At 42.0% G+C, this 25,563-nt stretch overlaps 11 protein-coding genes across 11 annotated transcripts; 5 read left to right on the top strand and 6 right to left on the bottom strand.

Annotated features, from left to right (window-relative positions):
* Positions 1–390: 390 nt before the first annotated feature.
* SS1G_10502 (hypothetical protein) lies at positions 391–5,625 on the top strand (the record flags this gene model as incomplete). The annotated part of the gene is made up of 9 exons (XM_001588904.1): positions 391–888; positions 966–1,290; positions 1,353–1,577; positions 1,803–2,125; positions 2,191–3,675; positions 3,760–3,830; positions 4,440–4,604; positions 5,150–5,322; positions 5,603–5,625. The coding sequence occupies 9 exons, from the start codon at positions 391–393 to the stop codon at positions 5,623–5,625; spliced, it is 3,288 nt and encodes a 1,095-aa protein (XP_001588954.1).
* A 2,029-nt stretch (positions 5,626–7,654) lies between these two features.
* Positions 7,655–9,880, bottom strand: SS1G_10501 (predicted protein; the record flags this gene model as incomplete). The annotated part of the gene is made up of 4 exons (XM_001588903.1): positions 7,655–7,662; positions 7,932–8,888; positions 9,050–9,430; positions 9,625–9,880. 4 exons carry the CDS (start codon positions 9,878–9,880, stop codon positions 7,655–7,657), a joined length of 1,602 nt encoding a protein of 533 aa, XP_001588953.1.
* Positions 9,881–11,712: 1,832 nt separating this feature from the next.
* SS1G_10500 (hypothetical protein) lies at positions 11,713–12,481 on the bottom strand (the record flags this gene model as incomplete). Its single annotated transcript, XM_001588902.1, has 3 exons — positions 11,713–12,035; positions 12,115–12,183; positions 12,343–12,481. 3 exons carry the CDS (start codon positions 12,479–12,481, stop codon positions 11,713–11,715), a joined length of 531 nt encoding a protein of 176 aa, XP_001588952.1.
* Positions 12,482–13,310: 829 nt separating this feature from the next.
* On the top strand, positions 13,311–13,418 carry SS1G_10499 (predicted protein; the record flags this gene model as incomplete). Its single annotated transcript, XM_001588901.1, has 1 exon — positions 13,311–13,418. One exon carries the CDS (start codon positions 13,311–13,313, stop codon positions 13,416–13,418), a length of 108 nt encoding a protein of 35 aa, XP_001588951.1.
* A 342-nt stretch (positions 13,419–13,760) lies between these two features.
* On the bottom strand, positions 13,761–14,346 carry SS1G_10498 (hypothetical protein; the record flags this gene model as incomplete). Its single annotated transcript, XM_001588900.1, has 2 exons — positions 13,761–14,185; positions 14,298–14,346. 2 exons carry the CDS (start codon positions 14,344–14,346, stop codon positions 13,761–13,763), a joined length of 474 nt encoding a protein of 157 aa, XP_001588950.1.
* Positions 14,347–15,359: 1,013 nt separating this feature from the next.
* Positions 15,360–16,256, bottom strand: SS1G_10497 (predicted protein; the record flags this gene model as incomplete). The annotated part of the gene is made up of 4 exons (XM_001588899.1): positions 15,360–15,405; positions 15,526–15,557; positions 15,662–15,681; positions 16,199–16,256. 4 exons carry the CDS (start codon positions 16,254–16,256, stop codon positions 15,360–15,362), a joined length of 156 nt encoding a protein of 51 aa, XP_001588949.1.
* Positions 16,257–16,772: 516 nt separating this feature from the next.
* Positions 16,773–18,480, top strand: SS1G_10496 (hypothetical protein; the record flags this gene model as incomplete). The annotated part of the gene is made up of 3 exons (XM_001588898.1): positions 16,773–16,793; positions 17,086–17,130; positions 17,419–18,480. 3 exons carry the CDS (start codon positions 16,773–16,775, stop codon positions 18,478–18,480), a joined length of 1,128 nt encoding a protein of 375 aa, XP_001588948.1.
* A 478-nt stretch (positions 18,481–18,958) lies between these two features.
* SS1G_10495 (hypothetical protein) lies at positions 18,959–20,984 on the bottom strand (the record flags this gene model as incomplete). The annotated part of the gene is made up of 7 exons (XM_001588897.1): positions 18,959–19,101; positions 19,158–19,700; positions 19,751–19,839; positions 19,890–19,968; positions 20,177–20,278; positions 20,506–20,648; positions 20,953–20,984. The coding sequence occupies 7 exons, from the start codon at positions 20,982–20,984 to the stop codon at positions 18,959–18,961; spliced, it is 1,131 nt and encodes a 376-aa protein (XP_001588947.1).
* Positions 20,985–21,889: 905 nt separating this feature from the next.
* SS1G_10494 (predicted protein) lies at positions 21,890–22,024 on the top strand (the record flags this gene model as incomplete). The annotated part of the gene is made up of 1 exon (XM_001588896.1): positions 21,890–22,024. One exon carries the CDS (start codon positions 21,890–21,892, stop codon positions 22,022–22,024), a length of 135 nt encoding a protein of 44 aa, XP_001588946.1.
* Positions 22,025–22,660: 636 nt separating this feature from the next.
* Positions 22,661–23,563, bottom strand: SS1G_10493 (hypothetical protein; the record flags this gene model as incomplete). Its single annotated transcript, XM_001588895.1, has 3 exons — positions 22,661–22,715; positions 22,779–23,231; positions 23,529–23,563. The coding sequence occupies 3 exons, from the start codon at positions 23,561–23,563 to the stop codon at positions 22,661–22,663; spliced, it is 543 nt and encodes a 180-aa protein (XP_001588945.1).
* Positions 23,564–23,945: 382 nt separating this feature from the next.
* On the top strand, positions 23,946–24,734 carry SS1G_10492 (hypothetical protein; the record flags this gene model as incomplete). Its single annotated transcript, XM_001588894.1, has 1 exon — positions 23,946–24,734. The coding sequence occupies one exon, from the start codon at positions 23,946–23,948 to the stop codon at positions 24,732–24,734; it is 789 nt and encodes a 262-aa protein (XP_001588944.1).
* Between the last annotated feature and the right edge of the window lie 829 nt (positions 24,735–25,563).

Here is a 25,563-nt window from a genome sequence, read left to right as displayed (position 1 = left end):
TACACATTCATTACCCTTTGGATACCCCATCGTCAATCCGTCACTTCGTCAATCCGTCAATCCGTCATCAATCCGCCGAACCTCCAATCTATCATGCCCTGGGATTTGAATACATAAATTCCAGAAAGAATCCCAGATCCTCCCCTGATCCCCACAGCATGTTAAGTCTTACAATCCGCAATCACTATTGCTGCGACTTGCCGACCAAACCTTGACAGGGAACAGGTCTCAAACCCTCAATTTTGTGTTGCGGACTTACCAAGGAAAGGGATTAAGGGATTTTTGATTACTGTACAGTTCCTGGGAGCGGAAAGACACGAGTTGATACGCGGGTATTTACAGCACCACGCCGAGGACACTAAGATAGATAGATACCCTTCAGTACCCAACATGGATGAAGTTGGTGCCAGTGGTTTTCTGGCGCGCACAACTTCAAAACGATCCAAATCCTCAAATCCCTTACGGACGGATTCACAACGAATTCAACGTTGTTCTCGAGCTTTATCGGTTTCCCCTCCATCTGCCGGCGCTCCAACAACTTTCGGTTTGCGCTCACGTCCTGGACTTGGTTCACGAACGGCCTCGGCACCATTTGTCCCTCTCAGTAGGGGTAGTGGCAGCGGTAGTTTAGATACGAGATTTTCGACTACGATAGAGGACGACTCGGAAGAAGGATTGGACCTTCACGCGCGAAGTTATCGGGATTCTGTTGCGTCTATAAAAGACGATCCTTTTTTCAGAAATTATCAATCGCCAAGTTCTGTCTCTTTAGCACGGGAATTGTGGTCTGCAACGCACTTCTCGGAGCGATCGCATGATGACGACGTTTTCAAAAATTCAACACCGCGATCCAACAAAAGGCCTTCTCTAGGAAATCCTGGTTTACTAGTATGTCACTTCCATCAACAACAGCTGCCTTCTGCAGAAACGTTTGACCCAATTGACTAACCACTGTTTCCATGCAGCCTCAATCGCGAAGCGGGATGTCAGACATAAATATTGCAGTGATTGGGAGTAATGGAGTGGGAAAGAGCACTTTGATACAGCGAGCATTGGGTCTACGATCACTACCTAACTCTGTCGCATCGAGCCTTCGTATGTCAGTCGATGAGGTTGGGTACACAGTCAGTCTTATTGAGCTGGATCTCGAGTCATTTGATATAATACCTGATCGTCTAATACAATGGCCCAAACAAATCAACGGGCACATCCTCCCACGCGTGGACGGTGCTCTATTACTATACGATGTCATGAATCGGGAGAGTATTGTGGAATTGCCCCAGACCTTAAGTGAGTCAAGAAGTTCCCGCGGTAAAGCTGCTTTGGACAAATACTGATTGGATTATTTTAAGACGCATTGGTGAATTCGGGCCTGCCTACTATCCTCGTCTCATGTAAATGCGACAATCCTGAACACACTCGTCAACTAAGTGTTGATAGTGTCGAAACTGCATGTATGTCATGTGTAGAAACTGTCAAAACGGCAGCAAATGTCCCTGAAAGTGCAAGACTTTGTCTTTCTTCTATGCTTCGAGCCGTTATGGCAAGTCGAAGCAATAATAATAATAATAGTAATAGTAAGTTGATATTTTTTTGGTGGCAATTTTATATGTGGTGTGACACCATTAATTATACTTTGCCGTTTGATCCATTTCGTATTGTTGCGCAAACCTACTTAAATTGTTTACATCATGTCCTTTGCTATAGGGTCTGAGTAGACTGGTTAAAAACGTTGATGTTCACCTCTTCTCCTTTACTTACTTTGAAATGGCTTTGAAAACTCATACTCATCAAACATTCAGAAGATACACCTTCGATACAACCTCAAGGTACTCGCCGTCGAGCAACTTCCTCTGCGAATATCGAGAAGTTATCTGAGCCAACCATCCCTCGGCCTTTAAGTCAGCAATCTAAGCATAGCCGGGCTAGCTCGGAGTTCTCTATAGGTCGGGCTCTTCCCCCTCCGCCAGTGGCTGGTCGACCTACCGGCCGAACAAATTTATCACACCAAATCATGATTCCAGACCCATATGATGCCCCACCGCTTTCTGCTCATCCGGCTTTGCGAGGTGAAAATCTATTGGACCATTCTAGGCCTAGCCCCAGGCTACCCTTAGGCCCAAAGGTACGTTCAGCCCCATCATCCCTGGTATTGGAAGCATTAGCACTAACACTTCACCCTACGTTGAGGAATTGGATGCAGATCCCTCATACCGATATTCCGACGATATACCACTTCTCCAGCGTAGTGACGATACTTTCTTCGATAAACCTGCTAAGGTGGCTGGTGTAACTTTCGAAGAGCTTGTTGACCGACTCCTTGGACAACACATGTCAAGAGCCGACGTCAACTTTTCCGAGATATTTCTATGTCTGTATCGGAAATTTGCCGCTCCTGGTGAGCTATTCGATGCAGTATTGGACCGACTGGGACGCTTAGCAGAGGATAAAAATATCCATTATCTAACACGAACAACAACTCAACTTCGGATAATTACCGTGGTTGCTAAATGGGTTTCGAGTTATCCAGGGGATTTTGCAAGTCCTTCAACAAGTCGCAAGTTAGACGCGTTTATCAATCAATTAGCTTCGGATCCCGTTTTTGCTGCTGCTGCGCAGGAAATGAGGACTCAATTAGAATCTCGTGTAGTAAAGGATGATGACACAGGCTGGGCCAGGACGGATGCTGATGTTGACAACGAACATGCTAAGGAACTTGAATCAGCGCCCGTTTCTCCTACGACTACAAGAACCAATTCCAAAGGAGGATACGAAACTGATATGTCCACATTAGTACAAGAAGATGACGTCAGTGAAATAGAGCTGAAAGGATCGAGGGGGGATTCTTTTTTCTCCGGTCGAGTGTCATCTCAACCGGACCTTAATACGCCTGCATTCCTTACAGTCGAGGATTACGAGAGAGAGGCTGCCAAGATGACACCTAAGGGAATTCTACCATTATCTAAACACAGATATCACATGTTTATGGAGATACCCGATGACGACCTCGCTGATGAGATGACCAGGATAGACTGGGTTATGTTTTCTTCTATACGTCTTCGAGATTTGGTTCGACATGTTAGCCTTTCACTCAACCAGAAGGAGAAATGCAAAAGTCTTGCCAACGTAAATCGCATGATAAATCATTTCAACCATATTGCGAAATGGGTTGCTAATATGATTCTGATGCGAGACAAAGCCAAGCACAGAGCACACATACTGGAGAAGTTCATGAATATAGCACTGAAGCTGCGGCAATTGAACAATTACAATGGTCTGGCGGCTGTTCTTGCAGGGATCAATGGAACTGCAATACATCGCCTCACACAAACTCGAAATCTGGTTCCTCCGGATGTCCAAAAGCGCTTTGCCCGCTTAGTCTTGTTGATGGGTACTCAAAAGAGTCATTTCGCATACCGTTTGGCATGGGAAAATTCTCCATTACCTCGTATTCCCTTCATTCCATTAACTCGGCGTGACCTTGTCTCAGCCGAGGAGGGAAGTCGCACTTTCATTGGGGCAAACGGAGAGAGAATCAACTGGAAGAAATTCGAAGTTCTGTCCGAGGTTATTCTACCCATTATGAAGAGTCAAACTACGCCATATCCAAATCTCACCAAGAATGGGCAGGTACGACTCCTCATTCTGGATTGTCTTATCCCTACAGATGATGAGGTTCGTACTATATCTTTCCTTCATTCGTCTTTCCCTCTCCCATTTTGAATGATCCTTAATGCACATGCTAATCATTTTCACTAGGATATATACCAACGAAGTCTCCAAGTAGAAAGTGCATCTGGAGCTGCAGAGCCCGTGAAGAAGAAATTCCCGTGGTTTTCAAAGGATAAATAAAGTAATTGTATGTTAATATAATCAGGGGTGAGGTATTTACCTGCCACATATTGTATCGCAAGTCTGTTCTCTGCCGAAAAGGCATAGAAAGCATTTAGTGTCCGGCGTCTGGATCTTTTGGTGTTTGTTTAAAGGACATACCCCTTTCTGTAATGAAAGCTGAGCAATGATATGATATTTTGTTGAATGGTCAGGACATGGAGATGGCTTTGATATGGAAATGTGAATTTGTTTTTTTCGATTGAGATGTTAAGTACTGTGAGCCAAGTGAGAAGATTTAATTCTAGATCCAGGTGAAGATTCGATTCTTCAATGTTGCCAAGCTTGGAATGAATATACGCAAGAGCGTAATATTCAATCTCGTTGCTTAAGTGTTTCAGCTTTTTCCGTTCTCGAAACTTAGGATTCAGAGTCTACTGTACATGAAGACATACAGGCATACATACATGCTACATTTACTAATAGAGAACTATGGCGAGGTAGCTTTCGTGCAGATACTCGGTGTATGTATTTTTTGTGTATTTATGAGATGTGCAATATACTGTGTTTACTTTAGTTTGCTTATTGAAGGGCGGCGATTTTTATAGGGTGATGATGTTCCTATCTATATACATGCTCGTACAAAAGAGGTATTTGAAGAGCATGATGAATTATCTGGCCAAGAAGGAAGCAACAGCCAGCATTGGCAGGGAGAAGAGAGCATCTATGAACTCTGTCGACGATCTGGTTGTTTATCTATGTAGCGATCGTATGTCGGTATATAGATGAAGGAAAGAATGCCAAACAGCTCTTGCAGGCTATACTCGAAAGAGGTACAGGTCTTCATTCCCATCACAGGCGCTCGACCATTTATACCAGGAAATTATGTCACAATTCTGTAAGATCAGCGCTGAATACCAAGAGTCTATCGATCTGTTTAAGCCAGTTGTGTGCGCGTTCTGACAGTCATCGATCATCTTTCAGAGATTGATTTGGCTCGCCTGCTTTACAAAAGACTCGACAATAATAACGGTGCAGTAAAGCTTCTATATTCTGTTTTTGATATCACGAAAAGACACAGAGGCGAAGATAACACCACCACACAATTGACTCGCCAATCGTTCGAGACTTTTATTCTTGATCGACGCTGATATCTCCATATCCATTTCGGATTTCCGAAAAGTACTCTCAGGGAAAACTTTCCCATCAATGCCTTAACATCCTACAAAATAAGACTTTAGATGTGCATAATTGTGGCTTTGAGGAACTAGAAGCTAGTATTCCTAAGCACCTACTGATCGAGTATGGGCATCCTCAGTATGCCTGCCGTTATTGGGTCAATCCTTTACAACGCAGGGGACTTTGTATTTCGGGCGAAGGTGATGTTGATGTGTTTCTCTGGAAACACTACACACATGGTTAGAGGCTTTATGCCATTTGAGCGAGTCATCAAAAGTTTTTGGGTTCATAAGCATATTACAATCACTTGCGGTAAGTTAGCTTCGTGACTTCATTTTGTCCAGGCAGTTTTGTTTGTTTAATTCAATTGTGTTCGCCGCATTGTCCTGTTTATTTTTTTTGTTCCGGTGGCTATAGCATAGCATTACGGTGCCTAAGTCCCATATGATTATTTTATTCGGGATCTAGATTTTGTGAAGGTTAAAAGGTATTGTCTTTCAATCTATATTGATTATGCTGAAGTTCTGAGTGATTGAGTCTTGACTCTTCATGTTAAGTGCCCGGCTTGAGCTAATGTTGTTGATGGTAATAGAATGGAAATACAGATACAACTGAGCTATCTTTCTTCCTTCAAGATGCAAACGATTTTTGATGGGAAAGAGAGCGATTGTTGCTGGTCCACCTGCGCAGCTTTATTCCCCGGCTTTAATTTTTGCTACTGAGAAAAGCCTATTGAAGAAAGCATTCATAGACCATTTTACCCGAAGGATTCATGTGAGTTTAAAGGTGGAACCAATATGGACAGCAGAATGTAGACAGTAGAAGCATTCGGTCGCTATGACTATCCTAAATTAGTATCGTTATCTGCTGACAACAGTTCTTGGACTTTAGTGATGGCATGATTAGGACAATAGACGTCACTCTGCGGATCCCGTTTTTATACAGAGACTAGATGGCTATCCGGACACTTGGGGGAAAAACATCCTTACTGGATTCAAAGCAACTACTAGTTCTCAACTCATTCGAAGACGTTACCAAGATCCTATGCTCCTGCCTATGCCACATCCAGACATTTTCTCAATAATATGCTGAAAGCAAAGTTGAATGACTATGTGAAAGCAATTGTGTTCTCATAAGATGGTCGAACACTCGTATCAAGATATTTATAGACACATAGACCTACTTCTATCAAAGTCTGAAGCCACCCCAAAAACAGAACATTCTGTATGGACTCTTCAGCAAACATATAGCATAAATTTAGACTACGAGAAGCTAGTTCTTCCCCAAGGTCAGCAATGCATCGAAACAAATAAAGGACCTCCCGCTCATTGGCTTGATTCCCTCCTCGCGAATGACCCATCCAGAAAGAGGGCTGATTTGAGCAATATTTTATTCAGGTCCAATCCTCACTATGTAGAATAGGAGCCACTAGATAACCGAAGGGTCATTCAGCTCCGGGCTGGATATAAGCCTGGCTACTCAAAGGTTCATCAGAATGCTCTTGTTATGGTCAATGACTATAGTAGGATCACCCGTATGAAACTATATAATCAATCATTTTATGTTAGTGGAAGTTTGAAAGTATCCAGACGAAATTATGAGATAAGTGAAAGGGCAAGCAGTGCAGTGCGTGGAATCATTATGACTAGAGCCTTGGGAAGAAATGATACTTTTTGCTAGTTGAATGAATTCGACTTATCTAATTTTGAGTTTTTGATTTTGAATATTTCAAAGACTCTATGAAGATATCGTCATCGTCACTTGTTATAAAAGTGCAGATTCCATGTCAAAAAATGTGCATTGAGGAGAAAGTTGTTAAAATTGTTGTGAGTATGAATAACTATCTTCGTGATTTTGTTTTATTCTATTTATTGTAACGATATTCCTTGTGTTATCAACACCGATCAACACCAGGATAAAGCTCTTGAACCGCTTCTACCAAATATACTTGACTTTACACATATCTGCTGCCGTTAAAGTCGTTCCTCTCTCTATCTTTCTCCACCATATGCTGCCTCCCATATCTTATATAGTGAATTAATCAAAGTGACACGGCTAATAATGGTCTGGGATATCCTTTACGAGCTAGAGTTCGAATCGTTTATTTCCACATTGGTATTTTTTGACTCCTTTGTCTTCTGTTTCTTTTCGCTTAAGCATATATATATACATACCCATTTGTCTATTGAGTAGAAGAGTGTATTTTTAATATCTATATAATATCTTTTTTGTTATTGTTGAGTATTGTGTTAAGGACTGAGAATTGGTTATTTTTGTAGATATAATATAATAGTATAATAAAGAGCGGAAATCTAAGATTATATATTAGTTTTAACGAGGGGGGAATAGAGATTGATATAACTTTTTTTGGGCAGGGGGATATTTATTAATTAGATGGGAACGTTAAAGGGAAGGGATTTGATCGATGTCCTAGTTCAAGTTCTACAGAGATTCTAATGTTTTTCTTGAATTATTATAATACTGGACATTAAGAGATATTTCATCCACAGCATCTTCTTTACAGAAAATGTGAAAATAAATGGAGAAAGTTATAGTGGGAAACAAAACTATACTGTATATATATTCATTCATGTACTGTTTATTTATTTATCTATATATCTGCCGTGATTACCCTCTAAAAGAACTAAAGAACTGAAAAACTGAAAAATCTAAGAATGGAAAGATGGATATCGAAAGAAATGAAAGAGAAGAAAATATATAGAAAGATAAAAAAGAATAACAAATATAAAGCATGATTAAGAACTAAAACTAACAGCAAAACTAAAAACAAAACCTCATACTCGTAGACATAAAATCAGAAAATCATAAACATAACCATAACCATAAAATCAGAAACATCATCAACGTGGAATATACTCGTGAACCATCAAACCATCAAACCCTTTCTCATAAAAACATACCACCCCCACCGCTAGAAAACCCTCCCCCTTTACTCCACCTCGGAAACCTAACTCTTCTTTCCCTTTCCCTGTCTTTCTTCTCCCCGTGCGCTGCCCTTACCCCCCGTTCGCCCCACCAACTCTCCTCCCCACCCTCTCCCACAACCCACTCACCCCCGCCAAACCCACCCACCACCAACCCTCCAACCCAACCCATCGCATTCCCCCCCACATCCCTCATCTTCGAGATAAAAAGATCAAATCTCAATTTCGACGTTGAAAGCTTTCCCGATTGGGAGAAACTCTTTCCATTTCCTCTTCCATTTTCCTTTTCCTGTTCATTATAATATAATTTCCCACATTTCATCCATCGAGAGTGATGTTTAAAATGCGCGACAATTTTGTCTTTTGATGATTTTTTCGTTTTCGTTTTGGTTTTTTCATTCTCATCTCCATTTCCATTTCCGTTTCCATTTCTAACCACCTCTCCAGTAGTAGGAATAGTAGAAGAAGTCACATTTCTCGAAGTATCAATGTCACCACCCCTCAATCGTCCACGTACCATAAAAGCCACTCTAGCTTTTAATCCCACTGCTTCTCCATTTCCATTTCCGCTCCTGCTATCACTCCCACTCCCACTTCCACTCCCAACCCCACTACTCTCACTCACTGTTCTCCCCTCCCCCCGCTCACCAAGGGTACCGTCTCCCCCAACACCGGAGCCGATTCCCCGTCCTCGCGGATAGGTTCCATGGTCGATTTCGTCGGTGACCCTGGAGGACTCAACTGCGACCTCTGCGGTAACTGCGGGGGATTGCTCATGGATGTCGATGTTTGCGATATTGTTACTGGCGCCGCTTGTGCTCGTGTTTGAATTTGCGTTTGCGCCGGGACTTCTCCCCTCATAACTACCGCGTCTGCAGCCGAGACTTCCGCTTCCCGCTTTGCGAGCGCTTTGGCTTCTTCTTGTTGGATTCTCTATTTTACCAAAAATTTTCAATTAGCATGTTCTTCTTCTTCTATATGCTCATATTCATATGATTCCTCATCTAAAACTCTCAATGCAAATTCAAAAGTGAAAGTTGGTAATGTGAGGGAGAAAAGGAGAATGTGAAATGGTAAAAAATAGGTCATCCAACCTGCTATTCGAGGAGCCATGTTCACCTCTTCTTCATCTTCGTCCGCTGAGAAGAAATGGGTACGGTAGGAAAGGATTCGATCTCTCACCTGATCCAGAGTCATTCTCTTTTTTTCTTGTTTGGTTGGTGTTGGTGTTGGTGTTGGTGCTGATGCTGATGCTGCTACTGCCGCTGCCGCTGCCATTGGCGTTGGGGTTGATGTGATGGGGGCAGCGGGCGCAGCTCCTGTTGTTGTTGCAGCTGCAGTTGCAGCCTCATTTGTAGTCGTGGCATCAGATTCATCAGCTTTAGTAATCTTCTTCTTAGCCCTCTTCTTCTTAACCGCCAAAACCTTCTCCTTCAACCCCAAAACCCTCGCTTTAACCCCCCCACCACCGCCACCTTTCTTATCATCTTCTGCTTCTTCCAACACAGCACTCCCCCCGGGACTAGCACTATCCACGCCCTACACCCCTTTTCCCCTCCCACCCCTAACCTTCTCCTTTTGCCAGGACTCGGACCCGCTTTAACCACCCTCCCCACACACTTCCCTCCCTCTCTAAACCCCTGCACTCCAGCTGCAAAATGTACTTTACAATCATACCAATCCTTCCTCGCAGTCATACATTTTTTTTTCTCTCCATAGGCCTTCTCCGCCTTTTGCGCATCCTTATACTGACGTGCTGCATCTTCAGTTTGCGAATGCAAATCGAGTGCTGTTCCAGAGGCAGCTGGTCCACTAGCTGTTGCAGCTGCGGCTACAGCAGCAGCTTCAGCAGGGGTAGCAGGAAGAGGATTAATAGTGTTTGTGGGTGCGGGAATGGGTGTTGTGGTTGAAGTGGAAGAAGACATGTTTGAGTTAGTTCTTGATCTTGAGCAAGAACTGCAGGGACGAATGGGGATGGATAGGAGTCGACTGGTTATATGTGGTCTTTGACGGGGGCGTGAGTGAAAGATTTTGAAGGATTTTTAGAGACCCGGAGCGAGAGTGCTGCGGGTGTTATGTGAGAGTATGTGATTATGATTTCTGAGTGGAGTGAAGATTGTAAGAGTAATAAATACGACAAAGTCGAAGTCGAAGTCCAAAGAAGTGATTGAATAAGGGTATCTGGGTATCTGAATATTCAAGAAAATCTTCCAATTGACAACTGCTCAAGACAATCTCTCAAAAAAAGAGCGAACTTCCTCCTTCATAAGAACCCCCAAAAAGCATTCCGTCATCACTCATCCAACAATCTCAATATACCCCTCCAAAGAACCAAAGATCCACACATCCCAACCGCTCATCTCGTTCTCCACCGCGCGAAACGGCAGGTCCCCAAAATCCAATAGTTCCTCATATCACAGAGATTAGCAGGTCATGCTCAAGCCCACTACTCCCATCCCGAACAATTCTCTACCGAATCCCCATCTCAAAATTTCCCGAGTGATACGTCCAAAGCAAGGTCCTACCCATTTACATCTCTCATCCATCAATGCCAATACAATTCACCCCTCTATGTGAGTAAGTATGCATGAATTCCCAAGTCCCTCTACCCCTGTTCCCACACATCCACGCATGACACAAATCTCATCTCAACATTTGCGCTCGGAGGATTGTGCATAATGATCTAGAAGGAGACCAGAAGAAAAAAAATCGAAGCTTATTTAATTTCTAAACATTCTCTATTTCCTAGTTCACATCCGGAGAGAACGTTAAATGATGGGATGGACTACATACCAGGTGTATAAGCGATTCGGGAAAAAAGGGGAAGAAGTTATGATGGAAAATCGTAGCACGTGTTTCTGATCAGCGGATCTAGTCTGTGAATAGCTACTCGACTTTCAGTTTATCAAGCATATACCACGAAGTGATGAACGGATTGACCGAATAAAACCTCCACTTAGACTACTTAGTAAATAATTTGATATGCATTCTAAACAGCCATCATTTCTGCAGTTCCGTCTGAAGTCTTCTAGTGTAACGATTTTCTTCTATTATTTCTTCTTTTTCTTCCATTTTCCCGACGCCTTATAAAACGTTTTTCATGCACCCTGCTGCGGGTTTTCACGAACTGATACTTCAGCAAAGATATCAAAAGGGGGAATAATATGCGAAAAGCACTAGTTTCACTTGACTGGTAGATAATTTTCAAATGCTTGTGTAGATGTTACTCGTACACTTAGATTCATTCCATTCTACGAAGAATGAGCATAAATAAGGAATTTCAAACTTACATTAATCTTCAAACTCCAGAACACCGACTTGTTCTCGGACATTGGGTCGAATATATGCATTGAAAGGAAGGCCTCTTTCACTATTCAATTTCTGATATTTGACTTTAAGATTTAATAAACTCAAGCCTTCCTGTAGTCACAATTCCGAGTTGCTTGATCGGAGTTCATTCTCTGAATTAGGAAGTACCTTGCTCTTGAATACACTAGGCGTGATTGCTCATTAGGCCTTTCGCATACTCCATTCGCACGAATTTCATGAAAAAGGTTCTAGAGAAGAAGGAAAAAATGTTTGTTGTGGTTATCTCTCATAGATCTGCCACGACTGACTGATAAAAATCGCCAGCTAGCCTTTCACAATATTCGGCCTTGTGTTTTTAACCACATCTCTGATCTGTCCCCATTCGTTACTTCCCGCTTGAATCCCCTCCCACCTTACTCCCGTATAACCTGGTTCAATCCGCTTATAATCATCCAAATATTGCTTCCCCAGAATTTTCGCCCTCAAACCCCAGCTCCGCTAGCTTCTTAAGTCTACTCTTATCCTTCTTCGAATCCAGGGCTCTCCTCTCCTTGTCCAACTTGTGCACCAATTCCGCATCTGCTTTTTCATATCCTGGTGGTGCATCATCGTCTTTATCCAGATCTATTTCGCCAAGAAGTAAAACGTTCTCGCCGCGGACGAGGAAGAGTCCTCGAGGTACATCGGCGTATAGTCCCGGTTGTGTGACCGCACCTGGAGTAGAGGGAGAAGGTGGTGCGACAAATATACGCTCGACGGTGGATTGTAGTACTATGTTTGCTGTGGTTGGGAGTTTAGAATGTTTGATGTGACACGGAAAAATATGTTTATGGACAAATGATGTGCATACCGAATTGATCCCAACTTCGAAGTATTCCGATAAGTTTTCTGCCATCGCGAAGTGAAATCATAAGTTTTTCTGTATAGTAAAGACGATGATTAGCATATGCACCCGCCACAAAAGGTACCTTCTGTGCATATTCTGAAGACATAGATCCGCCGCTAGTAGATTCCTCATGCAAGTAGCCATATCACAACTAGTTTTTCGTGTATAGCTTCGCAGATCAGGGATGCTTACTATCAGTCAAGTCAAGTAATTGCGCAGCTGTCGTGAACATTTGCGCAGGGAGTTGCTGATTTGGAGGAGGTATTCCAGCTCCCAGAGCTGGCATCTCTGCCCCTCCTTCTGGGCCTTGATATGTTGGTTGGTGCTCCATATAGTTTGTTTCTGAAGATAAAAGTTGGTTATCGTAATAGTGAGAATCTCCACCAATCCATTCCGCAATGTTGGTGATATAAACTCGGAAAGTTGAGGTTTGTGAAGAGGTGAATGGTGCGGTTGGATAGTGTGCAAGTTGAAGATTCGGTGATGTTTGTGATGGATAGTGACCAATCGGTTGATAGATGCACCCACCGAAGTTGGAATTAAGCAAAGATTTGTGAGGAGAATGAGGTCAAAATAGTTATCAGAATCAGAATTAAAATACAATAAAGTGTAAGGTTTTTGCTTTGTGTTATTATTTTGCGGTCTATTTTAAATGTTTATTTCTCTATAAAAGGTAATAGAGTGAAAGAATCCAATAGTCGTACTGTGTACCCATTCCTAAGGTTATCGAATATACTGAATGAATGTCCCTTCCATCATTAAATGTCTAGTGAAGAGTTAAAAACGAAATATCATAAGATCTTCAGAAAATTGCCTTGAAATAATGGACTGTGCTAGAGAATCCCATGATAAATGACATGGCTCTTTAGATTCTGGTGTTAATAGTTCTAATAGTTCTGCAGATCTTGACATTGATGAAATTGTCTCTCGAACTCCCGTGTGAATGATGATTGCTCTCTAGATATACTAGTATTGATAATATTGATCTGTATTTCTATCATATATTAATTCAACATCAATCAACCCATCTTTCTTCTCTTTGTTTTGAATGTTAATTGAAATACTCAATGGGCTAGTAGTAAAAACAATGCCCACTTCATTAGATATAGCAAGGACAGTACAGTTGGTACTCAAGTACGTACGTCAGTGAAGATCTCAAAATGTTATATGGCATGGCGCTTTTTGGTAAATATGATAATGAAGCTGTCGAGTACCAAAAAGATGTTCAACAGACAGGAGAATTGACCATGAGACATGTGAGCGAGTGAGAACACACTGCATTAGATCCGACTTCATTTTGCCATCTAGTGCAGACGAAAATAATAAGAGTAAAGCAACAATTTTCTTGAAGAAAACCGACCAACCCAATATAAAATCTTCAAAATAATTTTTGACTTATTGTTCGACGGAACCCGGTATCCATAACTCTGTCGAATAACTGACATTGGCAGTGGCGTATACGATCGACCTCAAACTTATTTTTGCTCAATTCCGACTCGATCGGATAGAAATATATAGTATATCGTACAACGTGCCCCGTGTGTGGTCGTTCGCGACCGTCCACAGACGCCCACAGGTATTGTTGGAGCATAAACACCGGGCCCCCAAGGCTACCGTTGAATGGTGCAACGTTCAAGAGCCTGTAATAACTCTGGACGTTCTTGAAGATCCTGCTTTGCCTCTGAATATGTCGCCCACTTTCGATTCCTCTTATGCATTTCTGGCCATTCTCTTTCCTCGCTGGTGACAGTGACTTGGTAGAATTGGTAGAGTGCTTTGGGTGCATTCTTCGAGATTTGCTTTGCAGTTCTAGTCTCGGTGATCTGACCTAAATCATAATCGACGGTACAGACTATTCCTGCCTCTTCCCATGCTTCACGTTGTGCCGCTTCGGTGCATTCTTCATCGGTTTCCCATCCCCCCTTAGGTAGGACCCATGCGTTCCGACGAGTCGATTGTATGAGCAGGACGTGAGTTTTTGCTTCGTTCAAAGGCACCACTCCTGCAACGAGTCTTTCTCCTTCTGGGCCATAACCTAGATCCGAAAGAGAAAATGTAAGTCCACGAACTTTCCGGATTTGGAAATTAGGGGAATGTAGGGGGTGTGATACGATGCGCCAAATATCATGGTGGAATTGCAAACGTACGTTGATTATTTCTCCCAGTCCGAGACTCCATAGGAAGACCAGTTGCCATGATGAAGGCGATGCTTCACCTGTAGGGTGCTGATGCACAGTGCAGGAAGCACAATTTGTTGTTGCGAATCGAATGATTGAGAGAAGTTCGTTGGAGATAAAGTTCAAGTTCGGCTGCGAGAAAGTAGGCTACTGTACTTTTTTTTTTCTTAAAAAAGGATCAAGAAGCGCAATCGTGCATGTTATCGTACTTGGATATTCAATATCGGTCGGAAATTGGTAATTTTTGTAGAAATTGAGAAAAACTTAATTTAATTTCAATTGATTGTCACTATGTTGTGGAAATGTATCAGATAATTCGAGCTTTGGGAAAAAAAGAAAAGGAAAAAGGGTTAAGGGCTTGAGTTGTGTGTAAATTTGATCCTCCTTTGAAGTTTTGGATTGAATCGAATTGAATCTGAATTGACTGATTGTGAGGATGTTAAGGTTACTACTCTGTCAGGTACAGACAGCAAGGCTTGCCACAACAACAACACCCACTAGTTTCTAATTAAACTGTAAGCCTTTTCAGGATTGTGTAAAAGAAATTTCGGAGGAAAGGAGGTCAAAGAGAAAGGATAGAGAGAGAAAAACAAGGCTCGTTCTAGCTTGGATGATTTTGATACTATTGTTCTATGTCTCGTGCCTTTTTCCCAGTATCGGTCTCGGAATCGAATGATTAGATAAAACAGTGTAGTTAGATAAACACCTAAAACGGTATTATTTATAGTTTACTTGTTGAGGATATTCTATAATAATGAATGTAGTAAGTGGCTAATGTACTTGAAATGATTCATTCTTGAACACTTCTTGTATGTTATTAACAATTATAATAGTGCCCTCATCAGATCTATACATCGACAATGTTTATATTGCAACAGTGATTCTTTACCGATTGATTTAGTAAATATACCGACCTAGATATATCTAAAGAACTTTTAGTACCTAGGTATGCATGCTTCAATGAGTTAACTATAATGATAGCCAATGTTCTAATTACGCATGGAAATGGTGAATGCATTCATCACATCACACTTAATCGAGCTTAGTAAGTCTTACATTCCAGGTACGGATATGTAGTCTGGATTAATTAGCCTGTATTTCTGCATCAAACAACTTCAATCTTGATGACCGTAATATATCTACAGTATCTTCATAATTATATATTCATCTATCTATACTATAACTGATTGAGGTTTACCGAGTCGGAGTTTCCTCAATATATCTCGTTTCCTGGTCTTCCCCCTAGTCAGCTATTTGGTAGATTTCAACACAACACTAGGAAGGGAATTACTGGTATACGCGTTATTGAGTTTTAATACTTAGTTATGATTTACCTTTTTACCATACGATGATCCTGAGTACAGTCAGTTAGTAGTATCATACAACATACATAGTACACACAATTTCTTATCTCCAATCAATCAACCACTAGCTGCCTACCTACCTACACTTTACTCTCGCCGATATTCCTTCAAAGCTGTGGAACAACAAACCGATTTGAATCGAGCCGCAAAAGCCGCGAGCAGTAAACGGAAGCGGGCTTGTTTACCCGTCAGTCACAGCATTTAAATTCATCACTCATCATTCATCAATCATACTATCGTGCTATCGTATAGTAGTAACCTTACATACGATATCGATCAACACAGCACCACCAAATCATATCAAAGTATGTGTGTTATCCCCACCAGCGAGAAACCTCTACGCCATTGGTTATTCACTATTACGCATTTATTACACATTGTTTGAAGGCATGAATTAAGTATTGCTGTTGGAACAATTAACTTACCATATTCAAACTTCATTCTAGTCTTCTACCATCTTTCTTGGACACGGGGTTGACAGTCATAAATCCACTGACTAGCACTGACTACCACTCTCTTCTCTCTGTTCCCTCTCTTCCCACTTCTTACTCACAAGGAAGACCATTTCCACTCATTCTCAAACTCTGCCACTTCAACCCGACGAATACTCTCCTCGTACCTGTATTCATAAAATATCATCTCATCGCCAATATCGATCCACCAGGTCTTGTCACCTTTGGTTGTTTCCGCGTCATGCAAGCCCCAGTCTCGCTTCTTTCGCCCCTGGGTAAGTTCCAACGTTCATTTATTGCAAAAGCTAGCAAGATAGAAAACGGCCCCCAATCTTGATTTGGATTTTCATCATTGGCCAATAAATTGACCTCGTGGGTAAATGGCTCGATGACAATCCATTTTTGATATTCATTTTCTTCTCTCCGTTACTATACCATGTTCTAATTCCTATCTGCATTTTCCTTTTCTTTGTCACACTGCATACTGCATCCTGTATCCTGTACAAAATGTGTATTGTACCTACTTAGTAGTGGTACTACATACATCTTACATCTTACATCGTACATCTTACATTGTATACTTTCCGAGTATATCACTAGAAATTTGAAAGAGATAATTATTGGTCACCATGACCATCTCCTTCATCATGGTTTAACCATAACCCCACTTCATCTAGTTCATCCAGTTCCCAGAAACACGGCTGAACCAAAATTTAGAACCTAAAGTCACACAAGTGTTACACTCCATATTCATGACGATCATTCCAATGAACTTATTCAATTCCTCTTCCCCGGTGCCACATTTGACTCGAAGATATCTTCACCCGGCTTATATTGTAGCACGAAATTCAAATGTCACTGCAGATTTTAGTTCTTTTTGAAAATGAATAATATGATGAAAATGATTAACTTACTTACTGACTTGATTCATTCCATCTCTAGGCTACAGTAACAATAGTTGTGGATATTGTCACAATAATTCAGGAAGTTAGTTACATATTTCAATTACCACTCACCTAAATGTATTACTGGAGTATCATGTTCTAGCTTCTCCATCACATGTGCCTCTGCTTCAACTCCGTATTAACCTTCTACCTTTGTAGCTCAATGGCTTGAGTCAATTTTTCATATCACGCAAAGACCTTTTATTCATTTATATCTCTAGGCTTTTCGTATTACGCCAAAACTCAAAAATTACAACCAGAATTTTACCAAAGTCTTCTCGATCGAGGATGGAGGCGCTCAGGTACCTTACTCTACAAACCAGATCTAAAGAAATCCTGTTGTCCACAATATACCATCCGTCTTGATTCCGATCAATTCCACCCAACCAAAGATCAACGACAAGTTGTCAATCGTTTCAACAACTTTATCCTAGGACCTACCTATACAAAGGAAGCAGCAAGATTATACCCCAAAACACGCGAGCAAGCCAAAAAACGTAATACGGAATTTGATCTTCAGGAAAGAATCCACGAGGGAGAAAAGGAACAAATCAAGACACCCCCCGAACCAGCTCATTCTTTCACCGTTACATTAGAAACCGACGAGTTTACAGAGGAGAAATATACTATTTTTGAAAATTATCAACGAATAGTTCATCACGACCCACCTAGTAAAATCAGCAAAGCAGGATTCAAGAATTTCCTCTGTTCCTCCCCCTTACCCCGCAGTACCCAAACCATCAATGGTAAAACCAAACCCCTAGGATCCTATCACCAATGTTACCGTCTCGATGGAAAATTAATCGCAGTCGGTGTTCTTGATCTCCTCCCACAATGCGTCAGCGCAGTATACTTCATGTACGATGAATCCGTGCATTCCCACGGTTTCGGAAAACTAGGCGCATTGCGAGAAATTTCCCTCGCGAAAGAGAAAGAATATCAATATTGGTACGCGGGGTTTTACATACATAGTTGTGTGAAAATGAGATATAAGGGGGATTACAGTCCTCAATATGTACTAGACCCGGAAACATATTCCTGGATCTTATTTGATGAAAAATTAAAGGGGAAATTAAACGAGAGGAAATATGTCAGCGAGACTCAATCAACTCCTGAACCTCCAGATCAAAATCAAGACTCATCCACATCCACACCCACATCCACACCCTCATCCTCCGACTCCGACTCAAACTCTCAAACCCCAATCTTCGCCCGCTCCCCCCCAATGCCAGGCCTCCTCACCCCCAGCGAAATCCTCACCAAAGCCCCCCTCGATAAAATCAAAATCCGCATCGGAAAAACCGATCATGAAACCCACGAATTAATTAATTGGGAGACTGAAAGCATCATGGATGCGAATAGTATCAAGGGAGTTATTGCGGAGTTTGGTTAGTGCGGTGGGGGTTGAGTTGGCGGAGGAGATGGTGGTTTATTTTAGATGATGGGGAGGGAAGGGGAAGAGGGGGGAAGGGGAGAGGTGAGGGGGGATAGAGGGAGATAGAAATGAAATTATGTGGGATATGAAATGAAAAGATTAGTGGATGAATATAAATGAGAATATAAAGCCATGTTTTTATATTCAGGAGTAAGAAACATCCGATCAATTTAAATCCTCGAAACCAAACCTTACACTCACTGGCTTACAGGCCATTCACAAAGACTCAATAACCCAATACCACTCGACAAAATCTCACTCAAATGAAAACAGAAGTTCAAAAAGTAAATTATTTTTCATTCAATCATAAGTAATCTATCTCTATGGAGATAATTCGAATCTAGCTAAAAGAGCTCTTTTTAAAAGGTATATCCCAAATGTCTGGGCAAAACATTCCATTATGTCATTTTATTTGACTCCCAATCTTACAAACAATCTAATCAAAAACAATAGCTGCCTTAATAGCACTCTTGTTCTTGATAGATTCCAAAGCCTCACCCCATTGTTCAAGCTTGAAGGTCTTGTTGACAATACCTTCAACCTTGACCTTGCCCGAATCAAGATAATCGATAGCGGCAGCTATGTATTGTTAGCAACAGAATTCATGTACACATATAAGTAGATTGTAAACTTACGGAACATATAAGTTTCAGAGAAAGAACCAAGAATGGTAATCTCATCACCAAAGATCTTGGATGGTGGCCAAGTAACTCTAGCAGAACTGCTGTAGACACCATAGACAACGAGCTTACCTCCACGACGAACGTAGTTGATGGCATCTTCGAGGATCTTAGCGCTTCCGGTAGCTTCAACGACGATATCGAAACCATATTTGTACTCATCCTTGATTTTTTGGAATTGAGCTTCTGGGTTATCACGAGAAAGTTCGATGTAGATATCAGCAGCATCGAGCTTCTTGGCGAGTTCCATCTTAAGACCACCTGGTGCAGCGAGGACGACCTTGCATCCACCATTTTGTCTGAGTAATTGAGCAAGCACAAGACCAGTTGGTCCAGCACCGAACATGAGAACGGTAGAACCCATCTTTGGTGCAATCTTCTCAAGACCGTGAGCAGCGCATGAGGCTGGCTCGAGGAGTGTCGCATCAACATCTGAGAGGTTCTCGATCTTGAAAACCTTGGCGGCTGGGTAGGCACAGTATTCTGCAAAACCACCATCTGCATTGTAATTAGCTTTGTAACTTGATTGTAACGGACAATGAGCTTACCCATAGTAACACCGTGAGCGTTGAAGTTCTCGCAAAGCAAGAGTTGGCCACGACGGCAGTAGAAACATTCCTCACAAAGTTCGGAGTTACTGTGAAGAGGTTAGTATGTTGTACAATGACATGGTTGAATGATACCTACTCAGCTACAACTCTGTCACCAACATTGAAGCCCTTAACCTTAGGTCCAGTAGCAGCAATAACACCGACAGTTTCATGACCTATAGAATCCCATGTTAGACATCTGATCAGTCTTAAAAGGATGTAGCGTTGCGGGTAGCTGAAAAGTGGGAACTCTTCCGACTGGATCCATGTAGAATTCTGAATCAGAACAGTCTGTGTATCACCACCCTCTACTGGAGGATGTTTTTCTAAGAAAGTTTGTGTTCATGGCTCCGACCAAATGTATCATGTATCATGTATCATTACATTCGCCTAGAGACGCAGATGCCTTCACCAGCCAAACAAAATCGAGTAGACGAAGCAACCAGTTCAAAGAAGGAAATATAGCGTACCAGGAATAAGAGGGAACTATAATACGTCATATTAGCCTTTGCCCTCATAAAATAATTCAAGTCGTCCCAATGTGTTTAGCTTAATGTAGGTAAAGTATGGAACCCCTCCCCCCCCCAAGGTACCCATCCAGGTGTATACGGAGCGTATTATCAACCCGCATGTTCGTCTTAATTGGTGAACGTCATGGTGGGGAACCAAAACGACATCCCTTCCAATTCACATATATAAAGAACTTTTCGCACATACCTTTGCAATGAATTCTCCTTCATGGATGTGTAAATCGGTTCCGCAGACACCACAGGCCTTGACCTTTACCAAGACATCGTTATCACGGAGCTTTGGGAGAGGAACTTCGACAATTCCGTATTCTTCTGGCTTGGAGTATCTATTGGAATTTATTTATGTTAGCCTTGATCCTTTGTTTATTTTCTTCTCCTAGTGGAGGTTGGGCCAATGACCCGGATTGCAATCCAACAAGGCACTTTTGAATATTGAAACCATTTTGATCATTCAACCTTTTATAAAGTAATGGCTATCAGAATGAATGAAGTATCTTCAATGATTCAAATGGGATTGCAGTTCGGGTTATTGGATACATTGATCGAATCACTGTGCTGATGCTTGACACAATGTTGTGGAATGACGCTGTGCCTCGAAAGTGTTGGGTTAAAGCAAGATGCTGTACATACCTCAAAGCTTTCATGGAAGTTGGGAGAGACATGTTGATGGATGTTGTTATTGTTTGAAGGAGATTGATGAATTAAAGAAGTGATTTGAGTATTGAGTATCTTGAAAGTTATTGAGGGTATTTTGAAATGGTATGAAGAGGAAGAGAGAAAGGAAGAAGAGAAGATTGGTTTATTTACCTCTCTTATAGTTGAGGTATGTACTTGGATGGAATGGAAAAGGAAGGGACGGGCTTTCTTCAAGGTGGGGTATATAATCCTGTTGTTGGTATGCATGATATAAATTGCCCCGCCATTTCAATGTTTCCATCTTATTTGTATGACTAGCTGAGCGGCTGGTTCCTTGCAATCGGGGCCCAGAACAAAATTTGAAGCAGGTACTAGGTAGGTGTGAGTTGGTGAGTTGGTATGAGACTATTAGTATGAGTTGATACGAGTTGGAGCTCAAGCCATGATATGTGCCTACTACTCAACAATACTTGGTACTGGATCATGAGATCAATTTCGTTGCTGATCTATCTGGTATGATATGGGTACATACTACCGAAATAACTGCGATCAGATAAGTTCTCTTAGTAGTCATCGAGGAGTACCTACCAGGGATACTACGTATGTCTGTCTATTCTCATTATTGAGGGAAAGAAAAGGGAAGGAAGGCGAGGGGTAGGAGAAGCAAGTTGCAACAAGCATCAAATTCCATCCAAAAGTAGGGATATACTTCCTCAATCCTACCCACACTGCTGCAAAATTGGCATGGAAAGCGCGTTACCAAGGTAATGAGCGCCAATCGGACATCTATTTCCAAAGCCATTTAAACGCCACGACAGGTAGCAACATGCGAGGATGTGAGAGATTGGAAGATTAATAAGCCCACGTTCCTTACCAACATTCAATTTTCTAGACGGAAATGTTTTAATGTTTAATGTATCTCCACTACAAAATGGTTCACTCATCGGTTGATGGCCTAGTTATCGATGTTATTATTATGGAAGTGTTGAATATCCGGAGTGCTGTGGTCAAGAATAAACATAAAATAAGACCGAGCAGAAGTACGATGACGATATTAACTACGTAGCGCAGAGGGGAATTGTCTTTTTTCGGTCTGTTAGGTGGGTCAACTGTCGGAAAAGATCGCGGGGATTTTGGTGGGGTACTTTTCAGCTTTTATACGAGCCGTTGGCCGAAATTCCTATGAACATTGAACAGCAAAGCCGTTACTAAGGCCTCTTTCCTCCTGATCTGATGATTCTGATCAGTTCGTCCTGACCTTCCTTGACCTTTCTTTACCCTTCCATCACCGAAAGACCCGAGTCGAATTTGGCTTAGAATATCATTTCCTGGTGGGAATGCCACATCATTAGGTAACACTTACCCTTTTATCAAGAGCTATTCGTTGGATCACAAAATCAACTTCACCATCTTCAAATCATACGAGACATCAAGAAACCATACAATCAATTGCAAAGAATGAGCACCAGTTATGAGGGAGTGCCGTGTTTTCACGTCATAATAAATTGAAGGGGTATTGGAAGAAGCTCATTATGCTACCTGACAGTTTTGAAGTGTCAACTTCCACCTTCGACCTATGCTCCCCCGGCGATTACTTTCACTCGACCTAACGCGCTACTGTCCAGTCGTCCAACCATACAAGTATTTATGAGGAATTTCTGTCGGATGCATTGAGCAAGCGTAAGAAAGACGTAGAGTAAATCTACGATGGTGGAGCGGCACCGTCACGGCCACGTCCCCGTCCGAACCCACCACGGCTGTAAGAAAAAATGTTAGGATTGACCAGTGATAAAAAATGGTAAATGATGCGTGAAACTTACAATTGAGGAGCGAACTCTCCTGGGGCAGCACCTTCCTTACCCTCACCACCCTCACGTCTGCGGTAATCACCACGGTCACCACGCTCTCCACCACCACGTCCACCGCGGCCACCGAAAGGCTTGCGCTCACGCTCGTCACCACCCATCATTCCACGAGGAGGAGCGTGGGATCTTTGGACCTTGATGTGGGTAGCTGGGACAATCTCAGCGGGGAGGTGAAGCCATTCGCGGAGGTAGTCGAGACCCTCTGGAGTGAGGGTGTAGTAGTAGTATTGCCAAGAGAATTGAGTCTTGACATATCCACGGGAGGTCAAAGATTGACAAGCCTTGACAACGTAAAGGTTACGGGTGTCGATATCTGGGTGCTTGTTTTCGTACTCCTTCTTTGCGACAAGTACTCCCTCACGGAACAAGTACTCATGGATCTTCTTGCGGTCAGCTTTTGGGATAAGCCTGTAAAATTAATACATTAGTATTCTGGCAACCACTGCAATTATGATAAATTGCTAATTGTTGATATCTTACATCTTGGCGGTTTGTCGAGTTGCTTGTTGAGTTTGTCGTGTCGAGAAGTGTTGAAAAAAGTCGAAGCAATTCAAATTTGATATTTTGAATTTGTGTGGTTCAAACGCTAGCAAGCGAATATGTGGCTGACAGCTCCAAACGGTCCGAGCTTGGTGTGTTTACACGTGACTATAATCACAGCCACTTTTGCTTGGACTTGCGTTCTGGATTTCTTATCACTATCACAAAGACTTCAAACGTTTTATCATATCGAAAGCCATCAACGTCTTCACGAAGTGTGATTATAATCGAATTCTATTTGCAAAAACGACACAGTCAACCGAAAATATGGTCTCCCACATAGTCAACGTTTTGTTGACTTCATTTCCTGGATTGAACTTACCACCAACTTTATCACTGCCTCTACCTAACACAACAACCATTTCAGAGCTTCAAGACAAACTTTATGAGCGCATTCCATCTCAAGATCGTCGCCTCATTCTCACAACCATATCAAATAAATTGCTTTCCGTGGAATCATCCTCCCCAATATCGGACTTATTATCAGACCCAGAAGATGAATTTCTATCTTTGCGACTTTCAGCGCGATTATGTGGTGGCAAAGGAGGTTTCGGTTCTCAACTTCGTGCAGCAGGAGGTCGTATGTCATCCAAGCGTAAGAAGGGTCAAGGTGATCAAAATGGGTCAAGCCGAAATTTGGATGGTCGCAGATTAAGAACAGTCAATGAAGCAAAGGCATTAGCTGAATATCTAGCAATCAAACCGGAAATGGCCAAGAAAGAGAAAGAAGAGAGGAGGAAACGATGGGAACAAGTTGTAGAATTGGCAGAGCGAAGGGAGCAGGAAATTAAGAATGGTACGAAAGGAAAGGTGGATGGAAAATGGGTTGAGGATAAAGAGGAAGCCGGAGAGAGGACGCGTGAGGCTGTCATTGCAGCTATGAAGGCTGGAAACTATAAAGACAATTTGTTGGCAACATCTTCAGGCAGTGGTTCGGGAACCGATGGCTCCGCTAGTGAAGAAGATGAGGTTATGGGGGATGTAGACTCAAACGACACAACTCCACCTTCGGAATCTACACCAGGCAAACCAAAATCTATGAGTTTCTTCGGCTTTGATGAAGATGATGAGTTTATGAGTGATGATGAAGAGGAGGATGACGACGATGAGAAGGACGAAATTGAAGCCAAGGAGCTCGAAGTCCCAGAAGAAGTGGATGATGAGGAAGAGGGAGAAGAGGAGGTTGAGCAAGTTGCCAAAGAGCCAACACCACCTCCTGCTCCTGCTCCAACAAAGACGAAAAGCCGATCAAAGATCCCCGTGAAAGCTCCCACAAAAGCAGCGGCAAAAGCACCAGCGGAGGCGCCTGCTAAAGCCCCTGCCAAAGCAGCTGCAAAGGGAAGAGGAAAAGGCAAGGGGAAGGCCAAATAAATACAGAACTGGATCTATTGATATCACAGCGCGGCGTTCTGGAGCATGGATTATAAAGAGATATTCACGGTTTGCCTTGGTAGTAGCGATGTTTATCATTATTCGTAAATTAATTGACTTTCAACTTCTAGTTTACAATCGCCTCAGTAATACATTGATAGAGTTATCCAATTTTTTATTCCACCTCAAATTTCCTTTGCACTCTTCTCATCTCTATTGTGTTGGGCAGTTCAATCATTAGTCCCTGATTCGTAATACAAAACAATGTTTGGTATAATTAGTTTACATTATACCTATATCCTAAGACTTAGAAATGACTTCAATCTATACTGCGTTGAACAGCTTAGTAGATCAAAAGACTTTCTACTCTCTTCAGTCTTTAACCATCTTTCCCATCCCCATTCCCATTCCCTTCCTCAAGCCACTCAACCTCAGCATATCTCCAAACCTCACATCCGTAATTAACCTATTATTACCTATTCTTAACGTAAGATTCTCAATCTTCAAGCCAGCTCATTCGAATACTGAGCTAGTTCAATTTGACAATTCCTTAGAATGAGTATGGTTTTCATTTGTATAGCCACTCACTCACTCTCCCTCCCTCTTTTCCCTCCTCCTCTTCTCTCCTCTCTGCTTACCTGCCCCTTAATAAATACTAGGTATGTCCCTATTTCTCTTTCTGTATTCCATCTTCCCCTCTCTTAACCATATATAACTTCTCACTCTTCCCCTCAAGAAATCTCCTCCTATATCCACAACTCCCTCATATTGCAAGACTTACCACTCACTCTCTATGAACTTCCGCCTGAATAAGAATGATAAGGACAAC

Source organism: Sclerotinia sclerotiorum, genomic scaffold (assembly GCF_000146945.2).
Source record: "Sclerotinia sclerotiorum 1980 UF-70 scaffold_15 genomic scaffold, whole genome shotgun sequence".
NCBI classification, from domain to species: Eukaryota; Fungi; Ascomycota; class Leotiomycetes; order Helotiales; family Sclerotiniaceae; genus Sclerotinia; species Sclerotinia sclerotiorum.
Note: the sequence above shows the minus strand (reverse complement) of the source record. Positions and strands in the feature narration are given on the sequence as shown.